Raw genomic sequence first — 13,448 nt, forward strand, 5'->3', positions numbered from 1 at the left:
AAATTTACAAATTTAGACACTAACTACGCGGTAATGTTGAAAAACTGTTGTATGTCCTTCTCCCTCGTATTTCCATTTCCTCAGGCCTTTCATTGTCGTCAGTAGCAGCATCAGTGTTTTCTAAGCCAGTGTAGTCCGGGTTGTTCTTCATGGCGTTTAACGCAGTCAGCTTATCCCAAGGAAAGCCATATAGGAAGAAGAGGCAATTACTTATTGTTATCAATATTTTGTAGATAACAGCAGAGTGATTCGACAAAAAGACACCACCGAAAGGGGTTACCATCAAAACAAGTGGAACTGATGCGACAAGAAAAAACAGTAACACGGCGATAAGTCGCACTGCTAGCAAAGTTTTGCAGTTCTCAATCATCATCGGTAAGTTCGAACCCAAGTTAATAGCCAACATGGACAGCTTGAATACTCCATAGCTTGCACCTGTGGCCACTTCAAAATTGAAAACAATTTTGTAGCATAGGACGTATGTGGTTCCGTTTTGAATGGTAGCGCTGCTACAGTTGATGGGGTCTCCCTTCGGCCAATTCCAGATGGTGTACTCGAAGCAATCTTTTGAAGAGTCGTTCACATCGCAGTCGCTGCTCACCTCGAGCAGAAGGAGTTGCCAAAAAATTAGAATCGTGCCATTAAGCGTCCCTAGAAACAACATCGAAAAAGTGAACCAAACCCGGTGTAATATTGTCTTCTGAAATGTAAGATCGATGTCTTTAAAAAGCCATCTCAACGTTCCGTCTTCCTCCTTCTTTTCTTTCAGAATATCGGAAAATACGTTTTTAGCAATCCAGCATCCGAACTGATCCAGATTACAGCATTTAACAAGAACGGCAAAGAAGGCAATTATGACACAAAAAGGTGGCAATACAATAATTAGACTGTACACGCTAAGCTTCATTCCTTCAGCTCAATTAGTAGAACTTACGGACTCCTCAATTATACAACTCCAGTTGATGGTTTGATATGAGTTTGTTAGATACCTAGAATTTTACTCAACAAACGAGCATAGTGATTGGTTGATTCTTGGTCACGTTCCCCTGATCAAATTAAAATATATTCCGACCAGCTGCTATCTCGACCGGGATACAATTGCGCAGTTGTTGCCCACGCGCCGAATACAACAGCACGTGATCAGTGCATGACTAAATTAAAAATGCGAATATGAAAGCGATCTTCGCAGTAATGAACACTACTTGAGTAGTAGTAAAAATGATCAGAAAAATCAGGCCTTATTTTCACTACTGCTCAAGTAGTGTTCATTACTGCGAAGATCGCTTTCATATTCACGTTTTAATCAGCAGTTCACATACATGATTTTCATATATTCACAGTCATTTAAACTAAAATGGCGTAATCTTCAGCACGTGCTCACGATTGTGAATAAAGAAGTTTTGCTCTCTTTGTTTGCTTGTTTTTACCATTTGATTGGTTCAGGGAAAGTCTAAATATATAACAAAGCACTTAAGGGATGGTCCCTCGGGAAACTAGTTGGTTTTGTTTTCCCGAGAGTCCTGATGTTTCCCGTGACTTTGTGTACGACTGACCTTGCTTCCTTTTCGCTAACGCAATGACAGTTCTAACATTTGACTTTGAAATGGCTTTCTGGGGCCCCGTTGAACCGAGTGGAGTCCAATTCTGTCTGTAATCATACCTGTGAATAACAAAATCACAAAATCGGACGACCGCGAAGCGGGAGTCCGATTTATTAATCACTCGTATGATTGCTGACAGAATTGGACGACACGAAGTCCTATTACCAATTAATCATGACCGTTACAATTTCCGAAAAAAAATTACATCAAGGACAAACATCTCCAGTAGGGACAATGTTTAAAGCAAAAAGTTCAGAAACTTCCCAGTTTTTTTTTCAGGGTAAGTAGTTGTTACTATGGTTATTGTGATCAATTCTGTGATTGGTGAATTTAGCTGAGTGGACTCGAAGCGGTAGCTTGATTTGTCAATCACTCGTATGATTACAGACAGAATTAGACGACACTAAGTCCTGTTACCAATTAATCATAACTATTACAATTTCCGAAAAAAATTACACTTAGGACAAACATCTCCAGTAGGGACAGTGTCTAAAGCAAAAAATGTGGAAATTTTCCCAATTTTTTTTTCAGGGTAAGTGGTTGTTTCTATGGTTATTGTAGTCAATTCTGTGACTGGTGGATTTAGCTGAGTGGACTTAGTATGATTGGCTGCTTCAACTATCCGATTACAGCCAACTGTCCGATTATAGCCAACTGTCTGATTACAGCTGTACAGAGTGATTAGTAACATATAAAGCAGCTGATGCACCAATCACCTTTGAGGAAATTGTAATGGTTATGATTGAACGCAGAATTCCCTCGTCAAGTAATGAATTTTCCTATAGTATCATCCTGAGACGGACTGTTGCCGGTAGTGGTGACTGACGTTTCGACATGGTTGATGGAACCGGACTACGGACCGCGGACCACTGCGGACTGCGGACTAAGGTCTAGGTGTAAAATTTAATGCCGGGTGTAAATCTGACTTAAGGACGCACTATTAAAATTTATGAAAAAAGAGACTTGAGTCCAAACTCCGTAGAAAATATGTATTAACCTTGTTAAATGAACCACAACATTTGGCTAAAATAAAAACTCCGAAACTTCTTTAAATTCCAAACAAAGGAGTAATTAATTTACGCGAGCGAAAGCTAAAAAACAACTAAAACAAACTAAAAGTACGCGAAAAATGTCCACGTCCGTTTTTTTCAATGTCAAGGTTAGAGTTCTTTGATGTGATTGGGCAATTTGTGAAATCACGCACACCGCGCGTGAATACAAAAAGAATACGAAGGAGGGAGAGGAAGAAAAAATTTGTTACTTCAAATTTAGGAAAACGAAAGAGATTTTCTACAGCACATCGGTTAAAATAATTTGCACTGAAATATCAGAAACTGCACGAGAGACAGTACATGCTGTAGTTGATTGCCCCTTATATTATCTGTATTGAAATATACGATAACATTAACTCAGAACCAGCAAATTGAAAAAGAGTAAAGTTTGAACTGACAAATACCTTCAATCCAGGAAAAAATATAGAACTACGCTGAAACGAACAAAGAAGTAGACAAACAAAACCGATATGCGAATTAGCAGTTTCCGACAACTGCAACTGCAGAAAAATTTCAGAACCAAGTCGTTAGGAGGGTGGATAACGCTATCTACTGGATAAATTGCAATCCAGTATTTTACCATCCGTCGGATGGAGATCTATCCAGTGCATAGCGTTATCCGCCCTTAGAACACACCGGCGTCAGTCAGGCTATTTGATTAGCGACTAAAAGGTGTATTCTCCAATTTGCACCATTTCCTTTTTCTTGTATGATATTCTCTACACATCTTGGGTGTCGTTACATCATCATCAAACTGCCTCAGTTATCGTTTAAAATTAATTCTGTGATGGGAGCTTCAATTCCGTATTTTTGCAGTTCAAAACAAATCTTGTTTCCTTTGATGGTAAGAAAGTTTCACAATTCGAACTAAAGGAAATAAAAATTGCATTTTGTTTTGATCGCCATCTTCATAAATCATGGACTGTCCACTTGTAACACTTATCCAGTTGCTCAGAGCAAGCCCCGCCGTCAACTTAGTGCGCAGTCTCTCGTCCTTCTCCTTTCCACGATCGTCCCTTCGGATCCGTACGTGTTACGTTTTAAACGCCGATCCGTTGTCTTTTTTCTTTAAGATCTCCACCTACAACAAAGAATCACAGATACTTAGTGTTTGTATAACCCTTTAACTCCCAAGATCTGATTGTTAATTCTCCCCTCTAGCTGCCAGACATTTCCTCATAAATTAATTATGAGAATTTGGTGTTTGATCAAGATAACAACTTCTACCTGATGAGTTTGAGTACTCTTGTTACCTGTTTGTTGGGTAATGTATGGATATTATAGGGAGAAGTTACATGTCAATCACTTCTGGGAGTTAAGCTTGTCGTTCCCCATGAAAAATAGAATAACACTTCTCATTTTTCATGTTCAATTACATCATTAGGGATAAAAGTGTGACATACAAACCCAAATACTGTGTACTTATTGATTGAGAGGTAGGAGCGTAGCGAGGTCCTTGCTTCGTGACTGAGAGCCTAATATTTTCCCGTCCGGCCCAACAAAACTCAGTCAATAAACATTTTATCATATGACCACTAACTGTTGAAAATTTCGACCTAAATAGGATGCGATAGACGGGCATACGAGCACAAATCTTTGTTTGTTTGTTTGTTTGTTTTTTTGTTCAGCGGCGAATTCTACAATACATATTTTTCTAAACGCTGTAATCCGTTTTTTTCTCTGTTTAAGAGCCAGAGTCTCGAGTAAGAAGATAAGTCATGACGCTGCGCGCTCACGAAGAGAAATGTTTTAATCTCGATAGAAACTAAGACTTTCTTAAATTCAATGTTACTGCATACATAATATTGGCGTACTTTTCCGTTGATCGGATGCTTCATATCCCTACCGTTAAATGGCTTTCTTAAAACCGTTAAGGTTTTATACAATATATTTCAACCTCATTAAAACTAAGATTGTTCAGCATCGTTTAGTTCGAGAAACTGATGGTTTCCACAATCACGTGATCAAAAACTAAAATCAATCCTATATCAAGACATATTTATAATGCAGAATGTCCTTTACTGATGTCAGCAGAGGCGGCCCAAGCTCACATCTAGAGAAAAAGCAAACGATTAATTCATGAAAGCGTCACGCGTTGTGTGACTCGGTAGTCACTCACAAGAAATGAACACGTCCTATAGAATTGTATGGGGAACCAAATACGATCGATTTGAAGTAGTAAAAGTGTGACGTGCAAAACCGAAATAGATTCACTGCGGAGTAAACTGCTGATCGGTTTTCCATATCAGTTCATGAAAAGTTGGTTATCGCTCACAGCAAGCTTACCGTTTAAAGAAAGAAGCTTTGGTTCTATTGGTATCGATCTTGTAATGAAATTTTAATTTTCGAAATGGATGGACACAAGCCTGACGTTTCCTGTGAAAAAAGAATGGAATAAGTTATTTTATACATATGTTCAATCCATCAGTGGTTATAAAGTGTGACGTACGAAACCGAAATTCATTCGTTTGAGATGGAACACTTAAATCTTCGGAGTAAATGTTGATTCGCCCTCCAGATCCCCCTCTCATTAATTCGCCATTAGTATTCGAATTCCGTTTTGAATTTTCGAAAGTCGCATGAAAACTGGGGAGTTTAACTCTCACCATCTTCTGCAAGGTTAGAGATATATTCATAATTTGTACTAACACTTCGTGATATGAGAATCACGAGTTCACGTCTCGTACATAATGAATCACTTCAGGAAAAAAAAACATACCATTTTGATCTTTTTCTCGATCGTATTTGATAATTGATCAGTTCCTATTCTCAGTAGTTTTGTTAAATAATTTTAATCACAGTTTTCATTGTTCCTAATCACAAATTGGCAGTAACAGTGTTTGATAGACGGTCTTAATCTTAATAAGATTAACCGTGAACCGTAAAACGGTCAAAAAAATTAGCAGTTAAACACTTTTCTGGTAAAAATTTATGGAACGAGTTGTTAAACATTTCTGGTAACAACTCCTGGTATGATGTTAACCGTTACTCGTAAAATGGCCAAACTTTTAACCGTTAGCCGTAAAAGCCATCACCCCGAAAACGAAATTTCTCCGCATTTCGAGAAATCAGGTAATGTTGACGTCAATACTACATTAAACGGGAAGCAAGCTTGTCAAGCTGGTAATTGTTTGTTATTTTTTAAAGACATGGAAGAACCTAAGCCATATATAATTTTTATCATTCAAATGATCGCTGGGTGTTAATGCCCTCTAGTTGCAAGTTTCTTGCGATTGTCTGAGGAAAAGAGGAAACAAAAAGGTTGAAAAGTACTATTGCCATTGGGAGTTTTCAGGAAAGTCCCTTCCGGATGCGCGGATCCTACAACGTAACTGTGGTCCAGTCCATTTCCCCCACCTCTCTTCATTTCTCAAAATAAATATGAAGGACTATTAAGTATAACTATTGATCATTACTGAAAGTCAAGCTACCTCCTCATTTACTTGTTGTCATATTTCAGTCATTGGATTAACACCTTCAAAGGTAAGACCAGTGATGTGGTTATGTTCAAGCAAATTACCGATCCACTCCGTCCGTTTTCTTTTTTTTTTTTTTTTTTTTTATCAATTATCTCAGTTGCTATTTTTGTCTTCGATCATGCAAATCACACCCTCAAGAAAATGAAAAGTTCACGTGTACAATGGGTCAGTTTTTACGCACAGATAGCTTACTGTTTAAAGACAGAAGCTTTAGTTGTACGCTCAATCTTATCGATCTCGTGATGCAAATCCTAACGAACTAAAAGGGATGAACACTGAAGCCTGGCGTTTTCGAATAAACAAAGTAAGATGTGTCATTTTTGGATGCTCAAATCCATCATTAGTTAGAAAAGTGTGACGTGCCAAGCCAAAATACAGTCACTATGTTTTTTTAGTATTTTTGGCTTTGATCATGCAAATCACACCCGCTAGAAAATGAAAAGTTCACCAAGACAATGAGTCCATTATCACGTAAAGATAGCTTAGCGTTAAAAAAGAAACTTAGGATCGATCTTGTGATGAAAATCAAACCTTACAAAGGGGTAAACACTAAAGCCCGACATTTCCTATTAAAAAAAGAATAACGCCTTTCATTTTCCACGTTCAATTACATCGTGTGTGATAAAAGTTGGACGTACAAAACCGAAATACTGTGTTCTTATCAACTGAGTGGTAGGGCCGGAAGGAAAATTATTTGGCTCGGGGTCATGACCTTTGGACCGAGCGCAGCGAGGCTCAAGCTTCATCACCCAGAGCCAAATATTTTCTCCACTGGCCCCACTAAATTCGGTCAATAAGCATTTTATCATATGACCACTGACCATTTTCAACGTTAATGGGAAGCGATAGACGGACATGCGAACGCACAAAAAATATGCAATTTTATTTCGAGTAGCCTAGAGCGGGAGGGGAATAACCGAAAACACACGTGATCTAGATACCTAAAACGCTGTGACAGCGGAAGTTCGGAAGGTTGAGAAAAGTGCGGAGTGTAATTCATTATTTTTGTTGTTTCATTTTCAAAGCATCAGCCACATTGTCAACATCTTGGTAAGTGCGATTGAAAATCTTTCCTATTCACTTGGTTTTTATCAGCCTTAGTCATTTAGTAACTGTAGAGAGGTAAGGCTCTCATGGCAAAGCCCAGTAGCTGCTTTTTCGAGCTTTGTTTTTGCAATATGTAGTTATGTCTCGTTTCGAGCGTTAGCCCTTCATTTAAGCGGTTGATGGCGCGATTGAATCGCCACCACAGTGAAATAAATTCGTTATTCAGCGGTCTTCTCAAATCTCTGTAGCTTTATACCGTTTAATTTATCCTCATTAACTAATGTTATTGAGTATCGTTCAATTTGAGAAATTGATGATCATAAAACTAAAATCAGACCTTTATTTATGTTGTGGACTGTCCCTCGCTGAAGGAAATCCGTGGTACTTGATCAGGTGGTTTTCCAGTGGCTATGACTCTACATCAGCTATCAACTTGAATCTGTTTAGGAGGGTTGAACGAACGATTCAGAGATCGCACTAGATTCGAAATGCCATATTTCTACTTGTACACAAGCGTTTCATTGTCGAAATTCCCCTCACTTAAACCTTTGGATACTAATGGCGGGTTCTGCGGTACATATTTTTCTAAAGCCGTAATCTGTTTCTTTTATTTCCGTTTAAGCCCCAGAGTCTCGCACAGGAAGATAAGTTGTGAGGCTGCGCGCTCACTAAGAGACATGGTTTATTTTCTCAGAGGAGTGAAACTTTCTCAAATTCACTGTTATTGCCTTCATAGTATAAGCGTATCTTACCGTTGAACGGATGCTTTATATTTCCACCGTTAAATTTCTTTCTTCAAACCGTTAAGGTTTTTATACAATATATTTCAACCTCAGTAGTTAAGATATTGTTAGGCATTGTTCAATTTGAGAAACTGATGGTTTCAACAATCACGTGATCAAAAACTAAAATCAATCCCATATAAAGATATATTCATAATGCAGAATGTCCTTTACTGATCAGTGTCAGTAGAGGTGGTCCAAGTTCACGTCTCGAGAAAAAGCAAACGATTAATTCATGATAGCGTCACGGGTTGTGTGACTTATGGGTTGTGTGACTTATGTGTTAAGTTATGAGCGTTGAACACGTTATTAAGAATAGAATGGGGAGCGAAATATGGTCGATTTGTAGCGAGAAATACTTCGAGAAATCAACATTTAACACGTAAAATCAATAAAAGTACACACATCTTGTGTGTCCATATTAGTTTCTGGCAATTTCTGGCGATTTCTGCCGTTTTAAGCTTACTTTGCCATCGCTGTTATTCCCATCCCCACAGTGACACCTCGCATTAATCGAGCGTCCCAATCAGCCAAGCAGACAGCTGTCCCCGTGATAGGTCTGCAATTCCTGATCCATAATAGGAATGCACGATAGAAGCGGCACCAGGATCGTGCATGCTATACCACTGGAACATACCACAGAAACCTTTTCCAGCCGCTCGAAAATTGTTGATGACTTCCCTTATCACAGTAGACTTACCAGTTCCCCCCTTGTTCAGTCCCTTAAAAGTTATGACCCTTACAAGCCAAGCATACAATCTCCACCCGTCCGTGAGATAAGTGAACGCTCAAATTGACGACATGCTAATAACCACCAAACTACTCTACTGAATATTATGGAGAACGAGTTGTCACAGGAAGAAAAATTATGAAATAACATAATGAACATCACTTGACGATCTGCGTGCTCAAGGAATTGGCTGAACTAATAGAAATTTTATTGTCCTTTTCAATGAATTTCCGGTGACTAAATAGGCATTAACACCAACATAACTGTAAGGGGATAGATTAAGGGTAATTCGGCCAAATCTTGCAGGCTTTTCTTTTTATCCAGAAGTTTAGTGACATCACCTTGGAAAGGTAAATGCAATCAACGGTAGGGCATCATCTGGACAATTGTGTGATCATCTCGGTAATGAACCAAAAGAACGGTGTTTCAATAAAATCGAGCGAGGGAATTTCCAGTACAAACATTTTGGACGGTACATTATTTAAACTGTCGAATAGTTCTCGAGAAAACTAGAGCAATTTTCTCATTAATCATTCTTGTATTCATGAATAAGGAATAAAATAGAGTGATCCTAATGGTCTGCATTGCACATACGTTTTGACAGCCGGTTTAACAAAATCAATAAACTAAGAATGGGGAAACTAGAACTTATATTGTAGACTATTCCTTTCTGATTCCTTTCTGATTTCTTTTGATTTCCATCGATTTTTCATTAGCTGAGTTTGTATTTTATTCTTGTCTTTTTTTTTTGTTTTTAATCAAAGCGATTAATGCCTCAAAAATAAATCAGCGAGTCAGGCTATGACACATGGCAGCAGTTTGTTTCCTTTGAGAAAAGGTAGCTTCCTTACCTCACAATACATGATATAACCAAGCCTCTTATTCTTCAATCTTCTTCATTGATTGAATCAATGAGCTTCATTATCAATTAAGAAGGGAATCTCTTTTCCCATTTCTTTCTGTTTCCGGTTTCCTAATTATCTAGAAAGTTGAGACACTGGGAAGAGAAATTTTTTTAGTTTCCTCATACGATTAGAAAGACCAGAAGTTCTAGTTCGATCACAAATCCTGTGACAAATTCTTAGTAACAATGAAACTTTTTGATTTTCAAATATGAATGTAGTTTAAGTCAGGCACAACTGTCTATCACCTGAGTGAAATGTGAACAAAGGTAGAAAAAACTGAATATTAAAACCAAAACTCTTAGTAATTTATTTTTTTTTATGCGATTATCATTTGGTATCTATTTGTTTATAACCTGTATGAGCTTTCTTAACATTGATTTATTATATTCCAATTGTAACTGTTTTAAAACTACAATTAATTCCTTTGTCATTCCTTTAAGGCCATTTGCGGATAATCTTTAAGTTCTCTTTGAAGTTTGTAAGACTTTTCACTAATCTTCAGACTGCTCCAACATCGAGGATGTACATAATAGATTTTTGGCTTTTAACGTTCACTCACAAAAAGATGAAAGACAGAAATCGGTAGGAATATGATTCAACCTAAGGGCAAAATGTTTCTTTTACATCACGTGACGAGATGAAGGAACCAAAAAACCTAGGTCAAAGTATAATATATAGATTTAGCCAAGCCTAAAAGCGGAGCTCGTATTTTTTTTTTCCCCCGCACGTCTCAAGGGCACAACGCCTTGCCCCGGTCAGGACTAGAACCCGGGTCGCCCAACTCGCAGCCCAGTGCACTGACCACTGAACTACTGGACAAAGCCGTGGCGTTGGCGTGCCCGCGGTACAGTTGACCACGCATGTTAAAAGAAGCACCTTGTACGGTCGTACGGTCGAACGGTCGTACATCCAAATTTTTTCGGCTTGATGGGCTACTACTATTTTGCATAATTTTGGGGCTACGCTCTGCGAGCTCCGCTACTATTTACGACAGTGACCCAGTGAGTTAAGTCTAGTTTCTACGGTTCGCTTACCTGCGAGTTAACAAGGTTGATGTACTTCAACACGGAAGCTGAGTCAGTTCAGTAGTAAACTTGGTCTGCTGTCATTTCCAATTCTTCTCGAATAATTCTGGAGAGCCTTACGCAGATAACACTGACTGTCAGTTCCAATATTGGAATTGAAATTTCATGTATGGGACTTGCTTCTTCCATGACAAATGCAGAGTGAACTTGGTTAATGACATTTTTCAAACGGAAGTAAACGACGGCTGAAATTCATTATCATGGCCAATTTACATTGTCAACTCAGTTGGTAAAACCAAATATTTTTTTAATACCCCACCAAAGTTTCTTCAAAAACTTACCCCGTTGTTTATAGAAACTATGCATGTGGAAAGTTCTCATTGCAAAAGTTAAGATAAAGTCTGTCAGTTTTTTTTATCTTTGTCCAATGACTTTAAAGTCATGTAATGTTCTGCAAAAATCCCACTTGAGGAAAATGAAAGGTGACCAACCGACTTCTTCACTTTTTTGTTTTGTTTTTTTTGTTTTTAAGTGGATATTGTGAATTCTAACACTTTCAGCTTGTTACAAATAGCTTCCGGGTGTAATCGACCCAGCCCGTTTTTATAACTTAACATGTGTGTTCCTGTTTGAAGTGACTCGTTATTAATGAAGATTATAGACCTTTTAGTATTGTGTTACTAAAAATAATGTTTCCCTGATAACAGTTGAGGATTGCAATGGAAACCTAACAGCAGAAGCCATGACACCTTTCATGAGCCTCGCCTTATTTGTTGCCCTGTTCTTGCTCAACTCAGATCGCATTCAGAAAGCCATTGAGATATGCAGCGAATGTTTGATTTTGCTAAATGGCACCGATCAAAACAGCAAAGACCAATTTGATTCAGCACTGCTACAATTTTACAGCGACATCTATACCGTTCTTTTCAGCGCTTATCGTCATATCTCTGACTACATAAGTGCAGAAAGATACGGGAGGAAACTGTTTGACTTATACATAGGGTATGGAATTATGCTTTATAAACTTGGCGTAAGCCTAAAAGCTAAGGAATATTTTGAGAGAGCCCTTGCCATCACAACTGAAATTGGCGACAGACGAGGGGAAGCATCATGTTATGGAAACCTTGGTACTGTGTTTCTGTCCGTTGGCCAATACGACAAGGCTGAAGAGTATCTCCAAAAAGCGCTTGTCATCAGAACTGAAATTGGCGACAGAGAAGGGGAGGCAGCTGACTACGGAAACCTAGGTACTGTGTTTAAGTCGCTTGGCCAATACGACAAGGCTGAAGAGTATCTCCAAAAAGCGCTTGTCATCACAACTGAAATTGGCGACAGACGAGGGGAAGCATCATGTTATGGAAACCTAGGTACTGTGTATCAGTCGCTTGGCCAATACGACAAGGCTGAAGAGTATCTCCAAAAAGCGCTTGTCATCATAACTGAAATTGGCGACAGAGAAGGGGAGGCAGCTGACTACGGAAACCTAGGTACTGTGTTTCAGTCGCTTGGCCAATACGACAAGGCTGAAGAGTATCTCCAAAAAGCGCTTGTCATCATAACTGAAATTGGCGACAGACGAGGGGAAGCATCATGTTATGGAAACCTAGGTACTGTGTTTAAGTCGCTTGGCCAATACGACAAGGCTGAAGAGTATCTCCAAAAAGCGCTTGTCATCAGAACTGAAATTGGCGACAGAGAAGGGGAGGCAGCTGACTACGGAAACCTAGGTACTGTGTTTAAGTCGCTTGGCCAATACGACAAGGCTGAAGAGTATCTCCAAAAAGCGCTTGTCATCAGAACTGAAATTGGCGACAGAGAAGGGGAGGCAGCTGACTACGGAAACCTAGGTACTGTGTTTAAGTCGCTTGGCCAATACGACAAGGCCGAAGAGTATCTCCAAAAAGCGCTTGTCATCAGAACTGAAATTGGCGACAGACGAGGGGAAGCATCATGTTATGGAAACCTAGGTACTGTGTTTCAGTCGCTTGGCCAATACGACAAGGCTGAAGAGTATCTCCAAAAAGCGCTTGTCATCACAACTGAAATTGGCGACAGAGAAGGGGAGGCAGCTGACTACGGAAACCTAGGTATTGTGTTTCAGTCGCTTGGCCAATACGACAAGGCTGAAGAGTATCTCCAAAAAGCGCTTGTCATCAAAACTGAAATTGGCGACAGAGAAGGGGAGGCAGCTGACTACGGAAACCTAGGTTCTGTGTTTCAGTCGCTTGGCCAATACGACAAGGCTGAAGAGTATCTCCAAAAAGCGCTTGTCATCAGAACTGAAATTGGCGACAGAGAAGGGGAGGCAGCTGACTACGGAAACCTAGGTACTGTGTTTAAGTCGCTTGGCCAATACGACAAGGCTGAAGAGTATCTCCAAAAAGCGCTCGTCGTCAGAACTGAAATTGGCGACAGAGGAGGGGAAGCATCATGTTATGGAAACCTAGGTACTGTGTTTAAGTCGCTAAGCCAATACGACAAGGCTGAAGAGTATCTCCAAAAAGCGCTTGTCATCACAACTGAAATTGGCGACAGAGAAGGGGAGGCAGCTGACTACGGAAACCTAGGTACTGTGTTTCAGTCGCTTGGCCAATACGACAAGGCTGAAGAGTATCTCCAAAAAGCGCTTGTCATCATAACTGAAATTGGCGACAGAGGAGGGGAAGCATCATGTTATGGAAACCTAGGTACTGTGTTTCAGTCGCTTGGCCAATACGACAAGGCTGAAGAGTATCTCCAAAAAGCGCTTGTCATCACAACTGAAATTGACGACAGACGAGGGGAAGCATCATGTTATGGAAACCTAGGTACTGTGTATCAGTCGCTT

The 13,448-nt window shown here is 39.4% G+C and overlaps 1 protein-coding gene and 1 long non-coding RNA gene across 2 annotated transcripts in view; one reads left to right on the forward strand and one right to left on the reverse strand.

Annotated features, from left to right (window-relative positions):
* Positions 1–3,586: 3,586 nt before the first annotated feature.
* LOC136279268 (uncharacterized) lies at positions 3,587–6,168 on the reverse strand. The gene is made up of 3 exons (XR_010716786.1): positions 6,085–6,168; positions 4,940–5,029; positions 3,587–3,734 (listed from the first exon to the last, which is right to left on the reverse strand). It is a non-coding gene; the product is annotated as an uncharacterized lncRNA (long non-coding RNA).
* A 5,165-nt stretch (positions 6,169–11,333) lies between these two features.
* Positions 11,334–13,448, forward strand: part of LOC136279007 (tetratricopeptide repeat protein 28-like) — a 3,990-nt gene continuing 1,875 nt past the window's right edge. The window contains exon 1 of the mRNA XM_066162341.1: positions 11,334–13,448. This exon is cut by the window's right edge and continues 1,875 nt beyond it. Within this exon, the coding sequence (XP_066018438.1) occupies positions 11,364–13,448 (2,085 nt within the window). The 5' untranslated portion in view covers positions 11,334–11,363.

Source organism: Pocillopora verrucosa, chromosome 2 (genome assembly GCF_036669915.1).
Source record: "Pocillopora verrucosa isolate sample1 chromosome 2, ASM3666991v2, whole genome shotgun sequence".
Taxonomy (NCBI): Eukaryota; Metazoa; Cnidaria; class Anthozoa; order Scleractinia; family Pocilloporidae; genus Pocillopora; species Pocillopora verrucosa.